The sequence below is a fragment of the Spermophilus citellus genome (genome assembly GCF_964194105.1).
Source record: "Spermophilus citellus genome assembly, chromosome: 4".
Lineage (NCBI taxonomy): Eukaryota > Metazoa > Chordata > Mammalia > Rodentia > Sciuridae > Spermophilus > Spermophilus citellus.
In genome coordinates, this window is record NC_138185.1 from 127170278 (window position 1) to 127194660 (window position 24383).

The 24383-nt window shown below is 44.1% G+C and overlaps 1 protein-coding gene across 1 annotated transcript in view; it reads left to right on the plus strand.

The window, feature by feature from the left end:
• Positions 1-983: 983 nt before the first annotated feature.
• The window catches only part of ONECUT1 (one cut homeobox 1), a gene marked incomplete at both ends in the record, with an annotated part of 36707 nt that continues 13307 nt past the window's right edge, over positions 984-24383 (plus strand). Inside the window, one exon of the mRNA XM_081290016.1 lies at positions 984-2088. Within this exon, the coding sequence (XP_081146142.1) occupies positions 984-2088 (1105 nt within the window). The remainder of the gene's footprint in view (positions 2089-24383) is intronic.

Below are 24383 nucleotides of genomic sequence, written 5' to 3' on the forward strand. Positions count from 1 at the left end.
AGGCGAACATTTATAACGGTGCAGAAAGCGCCAACTTACAGCATCTCTCCGGGAAATAGAGCTTAGTGGGCCTGGGTGAAAGGAGTGATGACACAATCCCCAGCTTCCCGGGCAACCTGCCCCGGGAAGCAGCAACTATAGAGAGAAGAGCAAAGCTCCCAGCATAGCGAGCCAGCCGTGGTAGGAGCCTGGCAGCAGCGTCCTGGGGCTAGAAGGAAAGAGCTCACCAGTGCAAGGGAGGCGAGCGGGAAGCAAGTCTCCCGAGATTGCGGCGGCGGCCCCAGGACGCGCTCCGCCCCAGTTCATTGCACGTGCCCACCGCTTCCAGGCCATCCGGCGCCGCTGGGAAGGCGCAAGACCACCCCCTCCCCACCTTCATTTGTACGGGGACTTCAGGGGCTGGGATCGCGGGGACTCAGAGGGCGGGGCCGAGCCGTACGCATGCGCAGTGCGACCGGTAGGCGTGAGGGCGGGCCGCTGCAGCCGCGGCGGCGACTGAACCGCGGCCACAGAGTCTGCAACAGTAACCGAGCCATGGCTCGAGCTGGCGAGCGGCGCGGGCAGGCAGCAGCCGTGGCAGGCGCGCCGGTCGCGTCAGGGGAGCCGGGGACCTCACAATTCTAAGAAAAGGGGCGAGAGGGGACCAGGGCTAGGCGGGCTGGTGGCATCGCGCTCTCCCAACAACGCGGATCCTTTTTGGAAATTAATATTTTTAAAAAGCGGAGGACGCAGAGGGGAAGGTGGGGTTAAGAGGAAAGGAGACATACACACACATACACACGCGTACATACACACACACACACACACACACACACACACACACATACACACACACACACACACTCATACAGACCCACAGTGAGAGGAAGGAAGAAAGGCTACAGTCGCTGGCAGCCAATGTGAAGACCGGACTCCGTGCGCTCCTCGCAGCCTCTGCCCGACCACATCGATGTTGTGTCCGCCGCCCGCTCGCCGGGATCACGATGAACGCGCAGCTGACCATGGAGGCGATCGGCGAGCTGCACGGGGTGAGCCATGAGCCGGTGCCCGCCCCTGCCGACCTACTGGGCGGCAGTCCCCACGCGCGCAGCTCTGTGGCACACCGTAGCAGCCACCTGCCTCCCGCGCACCCGCGCTCCATGGGCATGGCGTCCCTCCTGGACGGCGGCGGCGGAGGCAGCGATTACCACCATCACCACCGAGCCCCTGAGCACAGCCTGGCTGGTCCCCTGCACCCCACTATGACCATGGCCTGCGAGACTCCCCCAGGTATGAGCATGCCCACCACCTACACCACCTTAACCCCTCTTCAGCCGCTGCCGCCCATCTCCACCGTATCGGACAAATTCCCCCACCATCACCACCACCACCATCATCACCACCACCCGCACCACCACCAGCGTCTGGCGGGCAACGTGAGCGGTAGCTTCACACTCATGCGGGACGAGCGCGGGCTGGCCTCCATGAATAACCTCTATACCCCCTACCACAAGGACGTGGCTGGAATGGGCCAGAGCCTCTCGCCCCTCTCCGGCTCGGGTCTGGGCAGCATCCACAACTCCCAGCAAGGGCTTCCCCACTATGCCCACCCCGGCGCTGCCATGCCCACCGACAAGATGCTCACCCCCAACGGCTTCGAAGCCCACCACCCGGCCATGCTCGGCCGCCACGGGGAGCAGCATCTCACGCCCACCTCGGCGGGCATGGTGCCCATTAATGGCCTTCCTCCGCACCACCCCCATGCCCACCTGAACGCCCAGGGCCACGGACAGCTCCTGGGAACGGCCCGAGAGCCCAACCCTTCGGTGACCGGCGCGCAGGTCAGCAATGGAAGTAATTCAGGGCAGATGGAAGAGATCAATACCAAAGAGGTGGCGCAGCGTATCACCACCGAGCTCAAACGCTACAGCATCCCACAGGCCATCTTCGCGCAGAGGGTGCTCTGCCGCTCCCAAGGGACCCTCTCGGACCTGCTGCGCAACCCCAAACCCTGGAGCAAACTCAAGTCCGGCCGAGAGACCTTCCGGAGGATGTGGAAGTGGCTTCAGGAACCGGAGTTCCAGCGAATGTCCGCGCTCCGCTTAGCAGGTGAGCGGGCCAAAGAGCTTGGCGCGTAAGCGAGATAAGGGACTCGGAAACTCAAGGGCCTGAAGGTGGGAGGGAAAGAGTAGGCAGAGCTTTCATCCTTCCCTCTCCTTAGAAGGGGTCCCTGGGCCTGGAAGAGCCAGCACACGGCTTCAGAAGCAGATTGCCTCCTTCAGGGTTTAGTGCAATGGGCTGTGGAAGGCCCTGGGAGCTAAGCTGCAGCGGCCTCGGTGACTCTGGGGGCGCATTTGTGCTGTGGACCGCGCTGGAGGGTCGCACAGCCAGAGGAATCTTCGAACCTGTTAGGACACAGTCTGTGCATAGCTTCTCAGCTGAGCACTCCGGGTTTGATAAGTGGGGTTGGGGGCACGCGTGTCTGGAACTGCGCTTAGGTGCTCCCTTTCAGTACCCTCAAGTACATACTTGGGCGCTGGGCTGGAGCTTGCCAGAGCTGCCAGTAAAGGTTTGGCTGAACTCGCTGCGGCGACCTCCTCCTGGGCTCATTTGGCACCAGTAGGGCTCCGGAGAACCGCACTTTTAAGAGTGCGGGCAAACCGTTCCAAAGTTATGGAGCGGAGTGTGTGCAGAGGGGACGCGTCGGAAAAGTTGGTACACACTGAGTGTGGAACCGACCGTGGAAAGGAGAGGGAGGAAGGCAAACAGTACCGAGATCCAGGTGAGAACGGCAGAGCAATAAGGGAGCTCGCAGCGAAGGCCAGGGGCCACCTTCGCTTGCATTTTTTACAAAAAGACTTGGCATTTTGTTTTATTCCTCTTCGTGACTTTCAGTCTGAATCCCAGCGCAGGAGGGTGGGAGTATGAAAATGACCCCCAAGTCTGCAAGCAAAGGTCTTCTGGGCCCAAATCCCAAGCCGGCTGTTTCGTAGTTAAGCGGTAAGGTCGGTGGCGCTACGTGGACAGCGCGCCTGGCTCCCCTAGACTGCAGGTAGGCGGAGGAGACAGCTGAACCCAGCCGGAACCGCACCGAGGATTTCGGGCGGATTCGGCGACCTCTGAAGACCGAGGACACAAGGGGAGATAGAGCCAAGGGCACCCGAGGGCAGACTGGGTTTAATGAGACCTGGGCGGAGGTTGCCAACTTGATTGACTCCTGAGTCCATGCCCCCCCACCCCCGCCCCGCGCGCGCAACTCAGCTTGGCGCCGGGGCCTGAGCCTTGGCGAAGAGAAAGGTAAAAGCCGGAATGAGGGTTTGTTAATTAACTGATCGTTCTCCATTAATTCGTCCCTGGAGAACGAGACAGTCAATCCGCTCTGAGCCGGGGGCACTGAGCCGTTTCACAGTCTAAAATCAAAGCGTAAAGCCGAAACCCCCTCCCCCCATCTCGTGCCTGCCAATAAGAAGCTAGAGGGAGGCAGGTGCGAGTGAGCTTGAGATTCGAGCCTTGAAGCGACCCAAAGCGTTCCTTGGGTCTGGGTGCTTGAGGTCTTCGGTCCGGAGCACCAAGCTGACTGAGCCTCTGTCCTGTGGGGTTTTCAAGCCTAGTTTGGCCTTCGCCAAGCGACGTTCTCTGGCATATTCCTGCTGCCTGCATCTGGAAACCAGGTGAGGCAGCGGGTAAGGAGACCGAAGGGAGAGGCTGACGGAATATCTCAGCGAATCCTGGGCTCCGGTGTTTCCACTCTCTAGCACTGGGACCACCATCATCTTGTCCCGCGTGGGTTGACCAAAACCCTACGAACAGCTGAAGTTCGTAAGAGGGTGGACGAAGGGGTCACTCCCTGCCCTGACTGCTCAACCTGACTGGGCATCCAAGGTAGTGTATCCTCACAGGCCCACCGCAAGGGCTGGAGTTCGGGACCTTTTACCCGAACAATGCTCGCCTAGAAGCGACCCAAACTCAGCGAGTGGGACAGAGAACAATGGAAAAGAAGTGAAACCAAGGGTACTCCCTCAGGGGAAGTCCAGTGCCCCACCCCACCCCCAGTCAAAGCTCTTACTCCAGACTTCATCGACCCTCCTTTCCCCACTCCCTTTGGTCTTCCCCTAGAAGGACAGATAGGTTGCGTCTAGCAACAGCCCGTGCCTTAGAAACCGATCTAGCGCTCTGTTCTAGGTGTGTGCCCTCTGACCTCCAGGCGTGGAGAGCTGAGGTGGTGGGTAGAGAAAAGAGCCGCGACCCGCACAACAGAGTTAAGGCCTGAAGGTGCTAGGCAGGTACTCATTGAAGAGGCGCCTGCCTGGGCACCTAGCAGCCTGTGTCCAGCTGGATGCTCTTTGCCCCAGGCAGGTGGCCTTTTCCTAGAAAAAGTGCAAAATAGGAGACTCTGGCTGGACACACTTTTTTCAACAAACCCAAGGGGTACTTGGTGTCCTGATACTTGGATGAAACGTCGAGTCTTCTACTTTTGATTCCTCCCCCCCCCCCAACTTAAAGAGGTGGGGTGGAGGGCTGGAACTGAGCATGCAGTGCTGGCCAGGAGGGCCCCATGCAAAGAACCTCTCAAGCCACAAAAGCATGACCTATTTTTAAACCACTGAGTAACAGCGGTTGGAGTCCTTAACAATTTCTTACCAAAAGAAAAAGAAAAGAAAGAAAGAAAAGAAAAAAAAAACGTGAAGTTGTTTTTTGAACCCTCCAAATGATGTCTAGGCTAGGAGTGCAGGATCCTGAAAACCAACTTGGCCTTGGCTTCAGGATCTTGGTGCTTGTCCTCCTCCACCAGCTCCCCAATGCAGAAGTGCCCCCTTGTAGCTTTGCTTGCTATTGCCCTCAAAGACACGGGCCAGCAATCTCCTCCCTATCCTCATGGGAATCAGAATCACACTGAGATGTGTTCCTTCCCTCCTCAGCAGGAGGATGGCTTCTCCGTGTACCTCTCTGTCTCCTACATTCCACACAGCTTGTTGCCAATGGTCAAAACCTTCTGCATGAGGCAGCATGTTTAGAGAGGTACCTTTGGTCTGGAATTTTCAACTCTGGTGGAAAATGGGCGACAGAAGGAAATTCTCACCAAATTAACTACCTTTTAAAAAAATCAATTTATATGTTCTCTCAATGTTATACTTGCTACTGCCCCATTACAACACAGCGCCACTGGGCTCACGGCTGCTTCTGATCCTGAGTGGGATGGGGGAACTGGGCTAGGGGTGTGCTCTGCCTCTGACGTGGGCGCCTATCAAGTCGCAGGAGATTAGTTTCCAATTAAAGATTTCAAAAGGCTTTGGCTGCACCGCAGGAGCTACCAGCGCTGGAAGAGACCGGCAGCAGATACCCACCAATAGGCAAGGCACAGTAAACCTAGGAGGCTGTCGCTCACAGGCCCATGGTTTTGGAGTGGGTAGCTGCTGGGCCACTCTAACACTGCAGGACTGGCAGGCGAGGAAGCCTCCAAATAATACGGGGGAAATGGTCAGGCCTTCAGCACCCAGGACTTCGCCCCCTTACTGGTCAAGTATTTGACCTAGAAAGTCCTGGAGGACCTGAGCCAGGGGGACTGGGTTCCACGTAGAGGCGGCGATGAGAAAGTCTCGCCGGATCCAACCTGGACTGTGTTTGCTGTTAGTGGCCTTGCGGCCTGGTTGATTGATAACTGGCCCCGCACAAGTCCATTTGCTTTTTGTTAATATTTACCTCAGCCAGTGACATTTCAACTGTCCCATTGCCTCCCTGGGCCATGGGAGCCAGGCAGGAATGCAATGTTGGGCCCTAGGAACCGCACTTCCTCAATCCCTGGGCCAGGAGAAAAGACAGAACCGGATGTGAGTTCAAGGGAGGTGTAAGGGCATGGGCACAAGAATGGGAGAAGGCGCCAAGGGACGGGTTTCCTTGTGCTCAGCCTCTCGGAGCAGCTGCTCCTAGCCTGCTGCGTGTGAACAAAGAGCCCAAGGGGCGCAACCGACCGTGTCCAGCTTGAAGCCTGGGGGAAGAGGTCTGGAATGACCTCCTTCCAGCATGGTCAGGGGATGGCCTGTTGTCAGAAGAAGACTGAGAGTCCCAGAGCCTGCCCAGGACAAATGTTGGCAATGAATTATGGATTCCATGGGGAATCAATCTCTCTCTCTCTCTCTCTCTCTCTCTCTCTCTCTCTCTCTCACACACACACACACACACACACACACCACTGAATTACAAAATCCAAAGGTCTTGGAGACAGTCACTAAAAGGCTCTGCAGCCTGTCTCAGCCTGTGTCTGCCCCCTTGAGGGTGTGTGAACTGTAAGGGGTCCCCTATAGTTCCCCAGAGGAAATACATGCCCCAGTGAAGGGGGGGAGGGGAGGTGCACATAGGGTTAAGAAGAGTATTCAGGTGGTGAAGAGTGAAGCCTGTTAGTCTGACTGTAGTGGTCTAACCCTGCTTCTGAGGCTTGAGGAAACCTGGTGGCTATTGTTTGGGGACCTTGGTGTCAGTGCAGGGAGAATACCCACAGAGACAAACCCCACAGCCTGATCAGAGGATGTCTGGCTCTGGCAGTAGGTACAGCCGCGAGCTACTTGGAAGCCTCCAGAGAGCCATCCAGATCTTAGATCGAAGGTCCAGGGCACCGCGATCGCTCGAGACTCAGCCCGGACATCTTCACTTGCAACTGATACTTGGGACCAACAGTACCAACAATCAAACGGTTATGTTGTAGCAGCAAAGTGACCCAGAGCCCGAGATGTGTCTTTATTTTCAAGCTTTAAGTGCTCTGTGAGTCGAGCGGGTGCTGAACTGCTGTGCTCCCGGATTCCCTTCGTTTGGACTCACCTTCTCCGGGTTGCCAGACTGACTGAGCTGCGGAAGCTGCGCGCGCCCCCTGCGGGCCGCCGGGGCTAGACGCCCAGCAAGCGTCCGTTGTTGAGCCTGCTGAGAGGAAAGGGATGCTTGCTGAGTCTTTGTTTTTAGAACATCTCTGTCCTAGGGATTTTCAAACCGATAACTATTTCGATATGAACAGGGTGTGGAGGAGGAGGAAGGGGATATAAAATTAACCTCAACAATGCCTAGGGCTGCCCCATCGATGGAGACAAAATTTTCATCTTCCCAAAGTACACCCCAACTCTTCCCCAAACAGACGCATGTTTGGATTTGTTATCCAAATGATGCTTTTGCTGACATGTTTTTATTTGAGAAGATCAGAGTCAGTGTAAAAATGGTAATGTTGGCGGTCTGAAGTTGGAGGTTGGGGCCAAGGGATATAGTTTGAGCGGATTAGTGGTTCCTTTGTTTTGTTGTTTCCTCTTCCAGCAAACCGACCCGAGTCAGGAGGCAGCTAGCTCTGAGACCTTGAGCTTTGGAAGTCTTTGTTTTCTCTCCTGTGGGGTGGGTGAAAGGGCATTCGGAGACCCACAGGTCTGGAGCCCTGGAGCGGCTTCTCGGCGTCAGGACCCTGGACAGGGCTCCACCATCACGTCACCTAGTCTGCGCCCCTGAAAGGCGGCTAGGATGCCTGCCTTTAAAAAGTTGTAGTGAGAAAACGAAAATTAACAGTTAATATTCCGAAGTTTATGAGAGCACGAGGATCTGCCAGGAGTATATACAGTGGCCGTCAAGTAATCGAAAAGATCAAACCTCTCGGCGTCGATCCGGAGGTTGATCTTTTCGTCCCCCACCGCAGCTTTGTGTATGCGTCTGAGTGCACGTGCACACCTGCTTATGAAATCGGAATTCGTGTCCCTGTGGGTGTGACAGGGGTTGGATCATTAAGCTAAAACGTTCAATTCAGTCCCTTTGATCCGCGCTGGGGAAAATCTATAGTCATCTCTAATCTACGAGGTCTTTAAGGAGGTTGTTACACGGGCTGTTTGATGTCATCATTTCCACCTTCATGGCAAATTCAGCTAATCAAACAGATGCTGCTCCCCAAAGTTCTCAGAAGAAATAGTTCTTACAGAGCACATCAGTAAAATTTATTCCCGATCTTCTTGTAAAGAAAAAAAAAATCCTCAAGTCTGAAGAATGCAGTGGGGAAATTAAAAAGGAGGCTTTGGGGTGTCCTGCTCCTCGCCCTCTGTAGTTAGAGGCCTTGTCCTTGAAGTGGCAGTACTGAGTGTTCTTTGTGAACTCCACAGATTGGAATATTCAAACACACACTAAATACTGCACCTCAACCACAGAATATTCATGGGTGGAATGAGAAATCACTAGTTTCATTTGGGTCCCCACTAAAGCAGGTAAAATTGAATGGCCCCCAACTTAGAATAGCAACAGAAGGAGGCTTTTACAGAAGTCATGGTGTCAGAATCCATTTCTCATCATGCTAGAGAAAGACATTTAACAAATATTCACTAAATATAATTTTTCATTATGTCTATTTAAATAAGATAAGCACCTTTATGAGAAGAAAGTCACATTTCCACTTGAAAAAGATCAGTGTTATAGTGCATTAAAAAGGAAAAACTTATTTCTAATTGAATGAATTTAGCATATAATCATAAATTCCTATCTCTTATCAGTAAGCTTTTTAATTCTTTTTAGTTGTAAATAGATCTTTACTTACTTATATACATTGCTAAGAATCATACCCTGTGCCTCACACATGCTAGGCAAGCGCTCTACTGCTGAGCCACGACCCAGCCCTCTTATCAGTAAGTTTTTATAGGTTTTTATTTTAATACAATTGTGTTAATACTAATGAAGCTTAATTTTTTTGAGATGATAGAATTGGATTAGTTGATAGGCCAATCACAAAACAATCTATTTTGACACAAACATATAAATTATTTTTCCTGGGGTCTTGCAATAGAATCATCTACATATATCCCTCCCGAAATATGTTATATTATCATAAAATTAGAACAGTTTAGCTCTAGAAATATTCCTCTCCTTTAGGCAAGGTGATTTAATAAGATTAAAGCTGAACATAACCAGACACTAAAGTATAATATATCAGATTTGTCACAGTAATAAATAATAAAGGAAACTTGTTTGTTGTGCACATATTGATTGTACACTGCAGTAGGCACATATATATTCTCATTTAATACTCATCATCTATGCCAGTGGCTACTAAGTCTTGCAACACATTGGAATCACTTAGAGATAAAACGAACAAACCCTAATATCTGGTTGTAACAACAGATATTCTGATATATTTTGTATGGACCATGACCTGGGCATTGGGTTTTTGTTTTTGTTTATTTGTTTGTTTATTTAAGACAGGATCTTGCTAAGTTGCCCAGGCTGGACTTGAATTTGAGATCCTCTCGCCTCAGTCTCCCAAGTAGCTGGCATTATATATATGCCGGTACTCCCTGCATAATGAGGCATTGGGATATTGGCATTTTTAAGAGCTTTCAGGTGATTTTAATGTGCAGGGAAGTTTTGGAACCAGTAGTCTAGGTGGTTACCATGATTTCCCCTGTTGCTTTCTTTATGGATGTTAAATAATTTACCTGTACTAACACAACTGGAAAACACTGATGCCCTAAACTCAGCATTCCCAATTCAAAACCCATTACTCTTTTATCCTCTATCTCATGCTTCTGTTGCGGGTTCAGTTCCACCAGGTCAGTGGACCTAGAGTGTGGAAATGTCTGATTCATGGTCATAAACACCCAATGGGAAGTCTGTGCATAATAAAATCCTTGAAATTAGAGAGAGTGTATTTTCCCTCTGGGACTCTCAAAGAGTGTTACTTATGGAAACTTCTTTCATTTTTACTCAAGACTTTTAAAAGAGATTTTTTATTGCTCTCCTTTGAAGAAGCAGCCAGGGGGAATGCAAGGCAGTAACGGAGCTACACATGGAACCCAAGTCTCTATCCATTTGTTCACTTAAACAATTATTGATGGGCAAGACCCATCTCATTAGATGTGCTCTGTGGGTAGGGCTGGCCCCTTGAGACCCATGCCTGGAGGAGGCCCCAAGGGCCCAGATGCTTCCATATTTTCAAGCTTCGGCATTCTAATCTGCACTTGGGCAGCAATTACATTTCTTGGCTCCACATCAGTGCCTGCCTTTCAGTTCCAAAGCTTGACTGTTACTCATATTTTAGGACTCTGCATACATACAAAATAATCAATTGACTAAAACTCTGATTATATGTTGGCAATTGTCCAGAGGGCAACTTACAGTTTCCTTCAAACCCTGCATGCTTCCAGTCACCCATGTGTTTCTTATCTTTCTTTGCATATGCCATAGGGTACTCAGAATCGACAGTTTCTGAAATCACTCCTTTCGTTTTCACATCTGGTGATGATCTCATAGTCCCAAAGAGAGGTTATCAGAACACAATAAACTATGTGCTTTTCGCTTTCCTTCCTGTTGTCTTCTAAAACAGATCAATGGGGAAATTAAATAAACAAACGAGAGAAGTGCGCCACCTAGTGACCTCTGTGCTCACTGCCGGTTCCTCGACTGGAGTGCGTGAGAGGAGTGGCTAACGTGATTCAAGTATTGATGGAGTCACAAAAATCGTTCATTAAGGCAATTTAATCTTTGCTATTAAATGTCCTTCCAATTCATTTGGGGTAATTAAGATGCAGTTAAAGTGATTAAATTCTAATTACTTATGCTAGACAAAGACATATTTGTCACACTAATGCGGTTAGGGTAACTAAGGACTCAGAAAGAAAGTTAACATTTACTTCAAATGATGCAACTGAAAAAATCAGTTCCTCTTTTCATCATTAATCCAGTGAGCTGGGTGATTATGTAATGGCACTACAAGCTCATTAAATACGGGAAGTACTGATTAAAATGACTGCTAGGAGGAAGACTTGAACCAGAAGTATCTCAAAACCATTTGGTCAGCATTCCTGAGGCAAAATTACTTGAGGTTCTTTCCCTCCAAGCTCTCCACCCTGAAGTAATAAAACCCTCCTGACATTAAAAGGAGGATGCCTCACAGAAAGCACTTGTTATCAACCTGCCGATGTTGTTAAATGAAAAATATATATATTTTTTTTAAATGGTAAATGGATTTTTGGGGTGGCAAGGAGCATGGCAAATGGGTAGGAGTGGAAAAGAGAATTCCTAAAGTAAAAAGAATGGACATTTCCACTACAGGCTTTGGAAGCCACTTTCCTTTACCCAAGCACCTTTCCTATTATTAAACTGTCCTTCTTTGCCTCTCAATTCCATTTTTTGCTGCCTTTGATGGATGGGGACAGACTCCTATTGCACACAATTATGCTACATTTGATTATTATACATGCTCTGAAGAGTGCTAAGTACCTCTGCAGCAAATTGCTCTCTGTTCAATGTTTTTCTACCTTCCTGTGGAAAGAGGAAGGTAAATTTTGTTTTGCCATAAGCTCCATGGTTCCCAGCCTCTTAGGATAGTTTAATTATGGGTGATCATAAAGTAATGAATGAATTTGAAGTTTGCCTTTCTCACAAAAATGGCTTCTTAAAGAGGTGCCTAATGTTTTCCTTGGGGCAGGGGGATAATCCAAGGGCAAGAATGATTAGGAATACTTTTCCTTAAGAGACCTGAGTCTTGTAGTAGTTTAATTTGTATATTGAAACCGTAATTGTGCACTATTTATCTCATTGAATATTACATCATAAGCCAAAAAAGCTAGTTATCAAATTCATCAGTTACTTAACCAAACAACTACCTTTGAAAACAAATCAGTTATCTGAATATTTAGAGTCATTGTTAATTTTTTGGATCATGTTATACCATCTTAAATTACTGGGTGAAAAACAACAACTCTGAATTAGGAATCAAGTGCCCTGGAGAAAGGTTCTTGCAGTAATTAACTCTTAGACCTTGTCAAGTAACTTAATCTTTCTGGGCTTTAGTCTCCTTAAATATAAAATGAGTATTTGGCCTTAGGGTTCCTGCCAGGTCCCACATTCTATGATGGATTGCCTTCTTTGCTGTGTCCACAGCAAAGTCCAGTAGACATCCTAGTCTCTTATCTCAATTTAGTGCTCTGTTCCCAATATTAAAATCCAGCAAGGTGTGAGACTTAGGGCCCAACCTTATGGATGCAGTCCCAGGCCAGGCTTTCCAGCCAGGTGGTCCGAGGAAATAGCCCATTCAGTCAGGAGTGCTGCCTTCAAAAGATTGCCAGTTTGGGATTCCATTGCCCATGTCCTGGTAAAACAAGCTGTTAGTGAGGACATGGATCATCAGAAACTCAAATAATAATAATTTGGCATCCACTTGTAACCCTGGACCTGCACATATGTAGCAGTTCTATTCTTTTGTATACGTTTTGGATAAACTCACGAGTATGCCTAGAGACCTAAAAAGACTGTTCATAGAAGCATTGTTCTTAAGACCAAAAACCTGGAAACAGCTTAAATGTCCACTAACAAGGAAAGCATAAATACATAATGATGGACTCATGTAGTGCAATAATATGCTGTTATAAAAATAAATGAGCCAGAGCTGTACATAACAATGTATTTGAGTCTTTGGAACAATGTTGATTTAAAAAAAAAAAAAGGCGAAAGATTTATACGATCTGAAGAGAAACCAGAGTATATCCTCAGCACCACATACCAACAAAGATGCTGTGTCCGCCGAGAACTAAAAAATAAATATTAAAAAAAAAAAGTAAGCTATAGAAAACCACACCAAAACAATACCAGTTTTACAAAGATCAAAAGCAAGGCAAAACCACTTACTGTTTAGAGATGCACAAATATGTGATTTAAAAAAACTATTTTAATAAAAAAAAATAGGTAGAGTGCTTGCCTCGCATACACAAGGCCCTGGATTCAATCCCCAGCACAAAAAAAAAAAAAAAAAAAAAAAAAATGGGAGCACTTGCCTAGCACATGTGAGGCATTAATGCTGAGTCCATCCTCAGCACCACTTAAAAATAAGAAACAATATAAAGCTATAAAAAATGGGGCTGGGAATGTTGCTCAATGGGAGAGCACTTGTGCAGACTTACACAAGGCCCTGGGTTCCATCCCTAGCACCAAATAATAACAATAATAATAATAATAAAACACAAATTCAGGAGAATGCTTGCCTCGGGTGAGGGGATGCAAGGAGGTAAGAGGAGAGGACATGCTTGTGGCTTCACAAGGCAGTTCTGTTGGGTGGTGTATTCATAGTGTTCATTTTGTTACTGCTTCATAACTTACAAACATGATACATATTGTTTTGTAAGTAATAAATATTACTCAATTTGAACATTGAGGAGGAAGAGATTGTTTTTGTCTGCCCCCCCCCAACCCAAACAGTTTACAGCAAACAGACACCAAGACATCTTGTGTTGTCATTTAAGCAAGTCTTAGCTCTATACCAAATATCAGCTCTCCTAGGGATTTTATTTCTTTCTTTATTTATTTGTTTATTTATTTATTTGTTATTGATGGACACAGTACCTTTATTTTATTTATTTATTTTTATGTGGTGCTAAGGATCAAACTCAGTGCCTCACACATGCCAGGCAGGCACTTTACCACTGAGCCACAACCTCAGCCCTCTCCTAAGGAATTTTATATAGCCAATTGTGGACAGAGTTTAAGAAGTGAAAGAAGAAGTTCATTAGATAAAAGAAACAAGAGTTAATTTCTTCATTCATTTGAGCACTTGTTCTAGCAGGTTCTGTGGTCTGGACTGGGGATGGAATGTACAACACACTTGTCTAGTGGGAAGAGACAGATGTCAGTTCACATCATGTGTGTGTGTTGGGGGATGGTTCCAGGGAGGAGAGGGCTGGGTATGATGAAGGGACAATTTTGAAGACCTAGAGGATGAGTCAGACTTGGATCAGAAATGGAGGAAGAGGTTTCCAGGCAGATTTCTTGTATATGAATTACTATATAACTGAAAGTTTGTTGCTTCCCCAGCATAGCTGAGTGACACAGTATAGTCCCATCAATAACAAAAGCCTTCTCCAAGGCTGTAGATTTCAGTGGTGGGAGCCATGGACCAAGGGTTTCATATTACTCTAGGGAGAAATTCAGATTGGTGGGAAAGATGAAGGAGAATATGTGTTGTTTAAAAAGCTTCCCAGGTAAATCTAGCGTAACTCCAATTAAGTATTAGAATATCAATACAATAATTTAAAAGCAAATGCTTTTTAATTATTTTACCCTCATTTCTAGAATACCCTATATCTCCATAGCTCACTGTTTAAGTGGTGTGTATATAAAATCTTTGACTTTTTTTGATCTCTGTGTATGTGTGTGCGCATATGTGTTACTAGGGATTTAACCCAGGGGCACTCTGCCACTGAGCGACATTTCCTGTCTTTTATTAAATTTCACTTTGAGACAGAGTCTCACTATCTGGTCTCAAACTTGAGATCCTCCTCCCTCTTCCTCCGGAGTCTCAAGGATTACCACTGTGCCCAGCCTTTTGATCTTTTTGAAATAAAAAATTCACTAAAAATTTCAAGATCCCTGTAGAAATAATTGATCCCCATGCTCCTCCATCTAAAGTTATTACTGTTCTGTATTCTTACTGCTCAAGTGTGGCTCCCCTGGCCAGCAGCATCATCATCACCTGGGAACTTATCGGAAGTGCAGACTAGGTTCCATGCCAGACCTCCTGAGTCTGAATTTGTATTTTAACAAGAGCCCCAGAAGATTTCTTTGTATGTAAAGTCTAAGAAGCACCATCAAAGGCCATGTTACATCATTCAGAGGGTCCCTATTTCTTCATTTGCCCAAATATTTCTCATGTGCTAGGCCCTGGGGCACAAAAGAGAAATGATGTGTCACATCCTTGGAGAAAAAGCATGTGGGGAAATACTGACCATATCTCTGGTGAGGGCCATGATCTAGGTAGGAATACAGTGCTGTACCAAAAGAAAATGAAATGGAAAGAAAACTTAAAAAGGATGACAAAGGACCTTGTATGTCTGTGCAGTCAAGGGCCTTTGGCCTATGACAGCAGGACCTAAAGGGAACTGTGACCCGTCATGCAGGAAATGGTCAGATCTGTGCTTTTGAAAGTGTGCCAGAGTGGGAGGTACTAGGAGGAGAAGTATCAGGGAACTAGTAGTAGCTAGGAAGGATGGCAAGGAGGGGTCTGATCATAAGTCACTGTCAACCAAGGTAGAGAAAATGGGTGGGCAAGTTTTGAAAGCTATTTCTAAATTAAAATCAAGCAGATCTTGTGAAGAGTGAAAAAGGAGGAGCAACTGATTCCTGTGGCCCTGACTTGGGAAGTTGTGTGCTTGGATATACCTTTAACCACAGAATGGCTATGTTGATGTAACTACAAAGATAGACACTTTAGGAAGAGACTGCCTTCTCAAACTTGCTTATTAAGATAGATGGGCTCTTCGGGCTCTGTATAGACTTGAGATATCAAATCAGATTGTCTGTGTTTCACCCAAACTTGTCACTGGATGAGAGGTGATATGAGCATGATGCTAATGAGGTGAAGATTCTGGGTTCACTCCCTCAGATCCAGTTTTGAGATAGCTCTTCTCCTCTCAGCCAACTGCTGTCCTCCATACAGGAGTCTTGAAGAACCAAGGTAAAAAGTTAATCTGAATCCATTCCTGCTGCTAGAGAAACAAAGTAATCCCCAGTAAATAGTAGATCAGGAGCCTTCTGTCTGTAACTGAGGACAATAGGAGAGGAGATATGAACACAGACCTGTTGGTGGGCAGACAAGTGTTGGCAAATCTTGGTTTTCACAAACCCATCTTTGATAAGCATTCTAAAGACAAGATATTTTCATAAAAAGGCCTTTCTCTAGTCTAATTATTTTTTATGGTTGTCCCATAAGCCCAAAATTTTAAAAGGATATTTATATTTAAATATATTCTATATGCACATCTTTTTTTTTTTTTTTTTTTTTTTAGAAAGTTAAACAGCACAGCTGGGTGCAGTAGCACACTCCTGTAATCTCAGTGACTCAAGAGGATCACAGTTTGAGGCCAGCCTGGGGGAGAGAGAGAAACCCTCAAAATAAAATACAAAAAAGGCTAGGTATGTTGCTCAGTGGTAAAGCATCCCTGGGTTCAATTCCTAATATCAAAACTAAAACCAAAGCAAGCAAACAAAAAAAGTTAAACATCATAAATAGATATTCAGAAAAAACTATATTTTCTCCTAATCTATTCCGTAGTTACCTAGTCCTCCTCCCCTAAAGGAAATCCATGATCAGTTTCTTTTGATTTCTTGGAAGACAGTCTATGGCTTTTAAAGTGTGTAAGCATGTGTATATATGTGTAACCCTCTTTTAAAACAATTAAGGACCTCTTCCATCTCCCACATTATAACTTTCTAAGGAAAATAGTGAACGGTTCTTGCTTCCATTAATTCTTTTTTAAATTTTTTTTTTTATTTTTTAGTTGTAGATGGACATAATACCTTTATTTTTTATTTTTATGTGGTTCCGGGGATCGAACCCAGTGCCCCATGCATGCTAGGCAAGCACCGTATCACTGAGCCACAACCCCAGCCCCGCTTTAATTCTTTTGACTGAACATTTCCTCCCTAGAAATGTGTTTACAAACTCAGCAAGGTACTGCAGTCTGAATAACTGGCATAGGGTAATACTGTCTAAGTGGGTCGAAAATGGAAGCCAACAGGGTGGTGCATGCCTGTAATCCCAGCTACTTGGGAGGTCAAGACCAATGTAGTGAGGCCCTAAGCAACTTAGTGAGACCCTGTCTCTTAAATAAAAAAAAATCAAAAGGGCCAGGAATGTACCACCTTGGTAAAGCACCCCTGGTACCAATCCTGGGTAACAAAAACAACAAAAAATTTGACCAATTGTTAACATTTTACTCTATTTGCTTTATGATTTTCTTTCTTTCTCATACACAGATTTTTTTTCCTCAACCATATGAGGGTAAGTTACATATATCATGGCCCCTTGCCCCTAAATATTCAAGAGTGTTTTTCCTAAGAATAGGGACATTCACTTACATAGTCACTGTTGACCCAATAATATCCTTTGAGCATTGTTCTCCTAAAGTGCAGGATCCAGTCTCAGCTTTAGTGATCATATTTGTTGTGCTTCTTTTTATTATGAAACATTCCTACCATCGTCCTTTGTCACAATATTGACATGTTTGAAGAATATAACCTCTTGTGTTTTTTAAATTTATATATGACAGCAGAATGCATTACAATTCTTATTACACATATAGAGCACAATTTTTTATATCTCTGGTTGTATAAAAAGTATACTCACACCAATTTGTGTCTTCATACATGTACCTTGGATTATAATAATCATCACATTCCACCATCATTTATAACCCAATGCTCCCTCCCTTCCTCTCCAACCCCTCTGCCCTATCTAGAGTTCATCTTTTCCTCCCATGCTCTCTCTCCTTATCCCATTATGAATCAGCCTCCTTATATCAAAGAAAACACTCAGCATTTGTTTTTCGGGGGTGGATTAGCTAACTTCATTTAGCATTATCTTCTCTAACTCCATCTATTTACCTGCAAATGCCATGATTTTATTCTCTTTTATTGCTGAGGAATATCTTGTTGTGTATATATGCCACATTTTTTTTATCCATTCATCCTCTGAAGGGCATCTAGGTTGGTTCCACAGTTTAGCTATTGTTAATTGTGCTGCTATAAACATTGATGTGGCTGTGTCCCTGTAGTATGATGTTTTTAAGCCCTTTGGGTAGAAACCGAGGAGAGGAATAGTTGGGTCAAATGATGGTTTCATTCCCAATCTTCCAAGCAATCTCCATACTGCTTTCCATATTGGCTGCAACAATTTGCAGTCCCACCAGCAAAGTATGAGTGTACCTTTTTCCCCACATCCTCACCAACACTTATTGTTGTTTGTCTTCACAACCCCTTGTTTTTAATAAATTAGTTAATGTGTTTTTCTGATGTTTCCTGGTGATTCCATTGAGCTTATGCTTTCTTATCCAGAAAGCTGCATGTATATCCTTCTCAGAGGATCACATCTGGAGGCCCCCAACTGTCTGTCCCTCACTTAACTGGTGAGTTAATTTTAATCACCTGAAGTGTTGTCTGATTTCTCCACTGTATGATCATAATACATTTTTTCCATTCCTTACAACTAATAAGCAATTTGTGGGGAAAAACTTTTAGACCATGCAAATATCCCACTCCTTATAAAAATTCCTCATAGACTAGCATTGGTTGATTCTTGCATGATCCAATTTGTTTTCTGATGGTTCCAAAATTATTTTCCATTTCCAGCATTCCTGCTTTGTTTGACAGGCAGCCCTCGGCTTTCCGCAATGAGTTGTAACAGCCTGCTTTCTCTCTCACTTATCCATTTACTGTTGTGGGCTCATGCATTTTTCCTCCCAATTGTTTATAATTCATTGTTGTACTTAAGTATTTTGGTGCTCAGATTGTGTCAGAATTGACTGGTGGGAATCCCTTTAACCTGGCTCCTATGCCCTTGTGACATGTTCCCACTATTTTTTTTTTTTCGGCTTTCTGGCATTAAAAAAAAAAAAAAGTCCTAATCTTATCTACTCTGCCACTGGCTTGTTTTGATCAGGTATGGTATTAAAGATGGAGAAAACCTGGATGCTGAGTATGCTTCTGGCTGTTAGGGTGACTGTCTTTCCACCCTCTCAGACAAAACCATGACAAATATATACATACAATTAATATATACACAGATACAAATATGCATATGCACTTATTCACTCTTATACATAACACACTTGTGCATGTTTATGTAAACATGCTTATGTACAGATTTTTTAAAATAGTGAGCCTATACAAGTACCTCCACCTCCAATTGCAATATATCCCCACAGTGAGAACCCTAATACCCAACAATCTACTTCCATCTCTCTCACACACAAACTCACATGCTCAGTCTTATAATACATCTAAGTAGTTTCAAAATTGCTTCACACGTACTCATAAAGTAATCAAACTGGTCAAACATTTTTAGATAAAATATATTAGCAATTCTTACCCCCTCCCCTCTACAATGCCCCACTTATCACTTGGTGGCTTGTTAGAAATCCTACTAAATTAGAAACTGTAGGATAGAGCCCAGTAATCTATATTTCAACAAGATCTCAAAGTGAGTCTAAAGCATGCAAAAGTTTGAGAAGCACAGATCAAAATATTAAGCATTTTTAAAATATTTTTATGGGTGCCAGCCCGGTGGATAATCAGGAGGTGACACAGGAACACTGTTTTTCCTTTCTCTGGGCCAGAAATACTCAATTTACCCAAGAGAATGCTTTCAAGTCCCATAGCTCCTTCCCCTCTGCTGTAGGCACTTGGCAAGATAAAGGAGGATATGTCAGTTAGTGCTAAAAAGCTCACAGCCCTGTGAGGCCCTGAGTTCAATCTCCAGCACCAAAAGCAAAAACCAAAGAAACAAAAAAAACAAAAAAAAAAAAAAAAAAAAAACTTCACAGTCAATAATATCTGACCCTTCTCTGGTTCTTGCCCAACTTCTGCTATCATTAGAACCACATACTCCCAGACAATTCTCATAAAATTCTGATTCCATCAGTCTCTGTTTTTGATAAGTGTATGGGATGATTCTTTTGAAAGTTTAAAAATACTGGCCTCGGGGATGTCTGCCCCAGCAGCCAGGCTAGGTTTCTGCTGGCTCCTGGCACCTCTGCTTCCCTCCCCACAGGGTGGTACAGGACTCTGGTGAGACATGGCTAACTCATGATGCAAGGGAGGAAAGTGTGGGCCAGAAGGATGAGTTTTCTGTTCTTTGCCTATGGCAGCAACCAACTGAGAGAGAGGATCCACTTCTGAAACCACTTGGCCCTGTTCTGTTGTATGGCCCATTTGCAGGATTTTAAGCTTGACTTTGGCAATTTTCTTTTCTTTTCTTTTCTTTCTTTCTTTTTTTTTTTTTTCCAATGTAAATATAGAACATTTAATTGTTTAAAGGAAGGGCCAGGAATAATGCAATAGCCTTATGATAAAGTTAGAAACTAAGTTCTAGTCTATGCAAATGATGACAGGAGTAGATCAGTTCATGAATGTAGATGTGTTCCTTGTGTCAATCCCAGAGCCAGATCAGGGGGGTGTTAAATGAATTTAAATATTTTTGTGTGTTTTGCTTTGTATTGTTTTGTTTCCTTTATTTTTTCATGAGTAAATCTGTTTTTATTAATCAAATGATCCTAGCTAAAGCATCAAGAAAAAACATGGCAGTCTCAAGTAATGTATACAATGTCCTCAAAGATTTTTACAGTTGGAAAACTATTGCATTTTGATATACCGAGTTATGGAAATTAAATCAAATACACAAAAGTATATTGTTTAAGTGCCCTGGGTTCTATCCCTAGTACCAAAAAAAAAGATATACATGATTGATATAACAGAATTATGACTCCACCAGTTTTTTTTAATGGCAAAACAATCAATATTATTTCAGTATATATTATAGACAGCTCCATTAAACTTTTCCTACTTTTGTAGGATATTTGGGCCCTTCACATTTCTCTTACTTTTCTTTTTTTAAAATTTTTATTGTTGGTTGTTCAAAACATTACACAGTTCTTGACATATCATATTTCACACTTTGATTCAAGTGGGTTATGAACTCCCATTTTTACCCCGTATACAGATTGCAGAATCACACCGGTTACACATCCACTGTTTTACATATTGCCATACTAGTGTCTGTTGTATTCTGCTGCCTTTCCTATCCTCTACTATTCCCCCTCTCCTCCCCTCCTCTCCCCTCTTCTCTCTCTACCCCATCTACTGTAATTCATTTCTCCCCCTTGTTTTTTTTTTCCCCTTTCCCCTCACTTCCTCTTGTATGTGATTTTGTATGACAATGAGGGTCTCCTTCCATTTCCATGCAATTTCCCTTCTCTTTCCTTTTCCCTCCCACCTCTCACCCCTCTTTAATGTTAATCTTCTTCTCTTGCTCTTTGTCCCTACTCTGTTCTTAGTTACTCTCCTTATATCAAAGAAGACATTTGGCATTTGGTTTTTAGGGATTGGCTAGCTTCACTTAGCATAATCTGCTCTAATGGACTTTGGCAATTTTCAAGGCAAAATAAGTCAAAGGTGGCAGGGAGGTATAGCTACCATTTTTCAAAGTCCTGGCAATGAAGTTTGGGGAAGAGAATGGAAAATTAACAAAAGAAATTTAATTTTTTTGAATGAGCAAGAAGGAATTAAAAGTGGAATACATGTTGTAATAGAAGTTAAAAGCTTCAACTTCAAAAGGAAAAGAAAGAACCTATCAAAGCTACCTGATGACAAATTATGACCATGCTCCCTCATCCCCACTGGAGTATACTGGGATATCAGGAGAAGTTAAAAGCAATAGAACTGAAGATTATAAAGGAAAGGTCTCGGAAGAAATGGAAGACATTATCAAGGGGGAATTAAAGCTCTTTAGAGTATAACAGAATGTGTCTAAGAATATTCTATGTACTAATGTAAAATATTTTTAACATTTAAGAACAGGGATCTGGGCTATCTCCATGTTTGATCTATTTTCAACGGGTTCTGAAGGGGTACCTCACTTGGTGATTTCATATTTCAGACTATCTAAAGAAACTGGGTTAAGGTTTAGACAATTAAAAGGGGGCTGTGAGGTCCAGGAATGACAAGTGGATGTGGGTACTCCTGTAGAAAAGCTGTTTTCTTAAGGTGATTTTCAGTGTCATCTTTCTCTGTGACAATGATAGATTTGCAGTCTGCTTGATGGTGGTGCTTGTGAATTGCTCTGCTTGGTCTGGGTTTTTTTTTGTTTTGTTTTGTTTTGTTTTAAATCAGTTTAATAAGAGTAAGCAAACAACTGAAACAGTTGATAATAAATATTTGAAAATTGGAAAAAAAATATTGGCCTCAAAGCAAGTGGTTCCATTACTTGGGAAGCTTATTTTAAATGTTCATTTGTAAATCACACTCTCAAAGAATCCAGTTCATTAGGTATAGGATAAGGTTCCCAAATATGCATTTTGAACAAGCCACCCCTTCTTGCTCCTGCTCCTAGGTAATGTGGATGTATCTGGACCATACCTTGATTAGAGTTTACAGTCTGGATTCTAGGCCCTTGTTCCCCAGCGCATAGCCCTGGACCAGCAGCTGGGTGTCACCTAGTCCAGGTTAGACATTCAGAATCTCTGGCCCCACCCTGAGCTACTAAGTCAGAATTTCACCTTAGCAAGATGTTCATGTGATTCAAGTTTGAGAAGCACTGATTTAGAGTAATGGTTCTCAGCTAGAATTACATAGAGAACTTTCAAAAACCCCAGGTTTAGACCTCTGGTAGACTAAACAGATCAATCTCTCTGGAGATGAGTCCCAAGCACCAGTCTTCATAGTGTTTCTTAGATGGTTCTAGTTCATAGCCAAGACTAAGAACTTCTCAGGATACCTCCAGACTCCCACTGCAGAATCTAGACTAGCCCTGAAGCCCAGGAGAAAAGAATGATATCCTCAACCAGGGATCCAGAGCACTAGTAGTCAGAGGTTCAAAGAGCAAAATGTCCAATGACTTTGCAGTATATCATTTCACCTTATTTATAAAACATTCTCTTTCTTTGGTGGTACTGGGGATTGAATCTAGGGGCTCTCTACCACTAAAGCTACATTCCCAGCCCTTTTAATGTTTTGAGAGAGGGTCTATGTTGCCCAGGCTAGCCTCAAACTTTTTTTTTATTGGTTGTTCAAAACATTACATAGTTCTTGATATATCATATTTCACACTTTGATTCAAGTGGGTTATGAACTCCCATTTTTACCCCTATACAGATTGCAGAGTCACATCAGTTACACTTCCATTGATTTACATATTGACATACTCATGTCTGTTGTATTCTGCTGCCTTTCCTATCCTCTACTATCCCCCCTCCCCTCCCCTCCCCTCCCCTCTTCTCTCTCTACCCCCTCTACTGTAATTCATTTCTCCCCCTTGTATTATTTTTCCCTTTCCCCTCACTTCCTCTTGTATGTAATTTTGTATAACCCTAAGGGTCTCCTTCCATTTCCAAGCAATTTCCCTTCTCTCTCCCTGTCCCTCCCACCTCTCATCCCTGTTTAATGTTAGTCATCTTCTCATGCTCTTCTTCCCTACTCTGTTCTTAGTTACTCTCCTTATATCAAAGAAGACATTTGGCATTTATTTTTTAGGGATTGGCTAGCTTCACTTAGCATAATCTGCTCTAATGCCATCCATTTCCCTCCAAATTCTATAATTTTGTCATTTTTTAATGCAGAGTAATACTCCATTGTGTATAAATGCCACATTTTTTTTATCCATTCGTCTATTGAAGGGCATCTAGGTTGCTTCCACAGTCTTGCTATTGTGAATTGTACTGCTATGAACATCGATGTAGCAGTGTCCCTGTAGCATGCTGTTTTTAGGTCTTTAGGGAATAGACCCAGAAGGGGAATAGCTGGATCAAATGGTGGTTCCATTCCCAGCTTTCCAAGAAATCTCCATACTGCTTTCCAAATTGGTTGCACCAATTTGCAGTCCCACCAACAATGTACAAGTGTACCCTTTTCCCCACATCCTCGCCAGCACTTGTTGTTGTTTGACTTCATAATGGCTGCCAATCTTACTGGAGTGAGATGATATCTTAGGGTGGTTTTGATTTGCATTTCTCTGACTGCTAGCGATAGTGAGCATTTTTTCATGTACTTGTTGATTGATTGTATGTCCTCCTCTGAGAAGTGTCTGTTTAGGTCCTTGGCCCATTTGTTGATTGGGTTATTTGTTATCTTATTGTCTAATTTTTTGAGTTCTTTATATACTGTGGATATTAGGGCTCTATCTGAAGTGTGAGGAGTAAAGATTTGTTCCCATGATGTAGGCTCCCTATTTACCTCTCTTATTGTTTCTTTTGCTGAGAAAAAACTTTTTAGTTTGAGCAAGTCCCATTTGTTGATTCTAGATATTAATTCTTGTGCTATGGGTGTCCTATTGAGGAATTTGGAGCCCGACCCCACAGTATGTAGGTCGTAGCCAACTTTTTCTTCTATCAGATGCCTTGTCTCTGGTTTGATATCAAGCTCCTTGATCCATTTTGAGTTAACTTTTGTGCATGGCGAGAGAAAGGGATTCAGTTTCATTTTGTTGCATATGGATTTCCAGTTTTCCCAACACCATTTGTTGAAGATGCTATCCTTCCTCCATTGCATGCTTTTAGCCCCTTTATCAAATATAAGAAAGTTGTAGTTTTGTGGGTTGGTTTCTGTGTCCTCTATTCTGTACCATTGGTCCACCCGCCTGTTTTGGTACCAATACCATGCTGTTTTTGTTACTATTGCTCTGTAGTATAGTTTGAAGTCTGGTATTGCTATACCACCTGATTCACACTTCCTGCTTAGCATTGTTTTTGCTATTCTGGGTCTTTTATTTTTCCATATGAATTTCATGATTGCTTTCTCTATTTCTACAAGAAATGCCATTGTAGCCTCAAACTTTTGATCTTTCTGCCTGAGCCTCGATAGTTGATGGAATTATAGATGTGTGTCACTACACCTGACTATAAAGCATTCTTCATTTGAGTCTT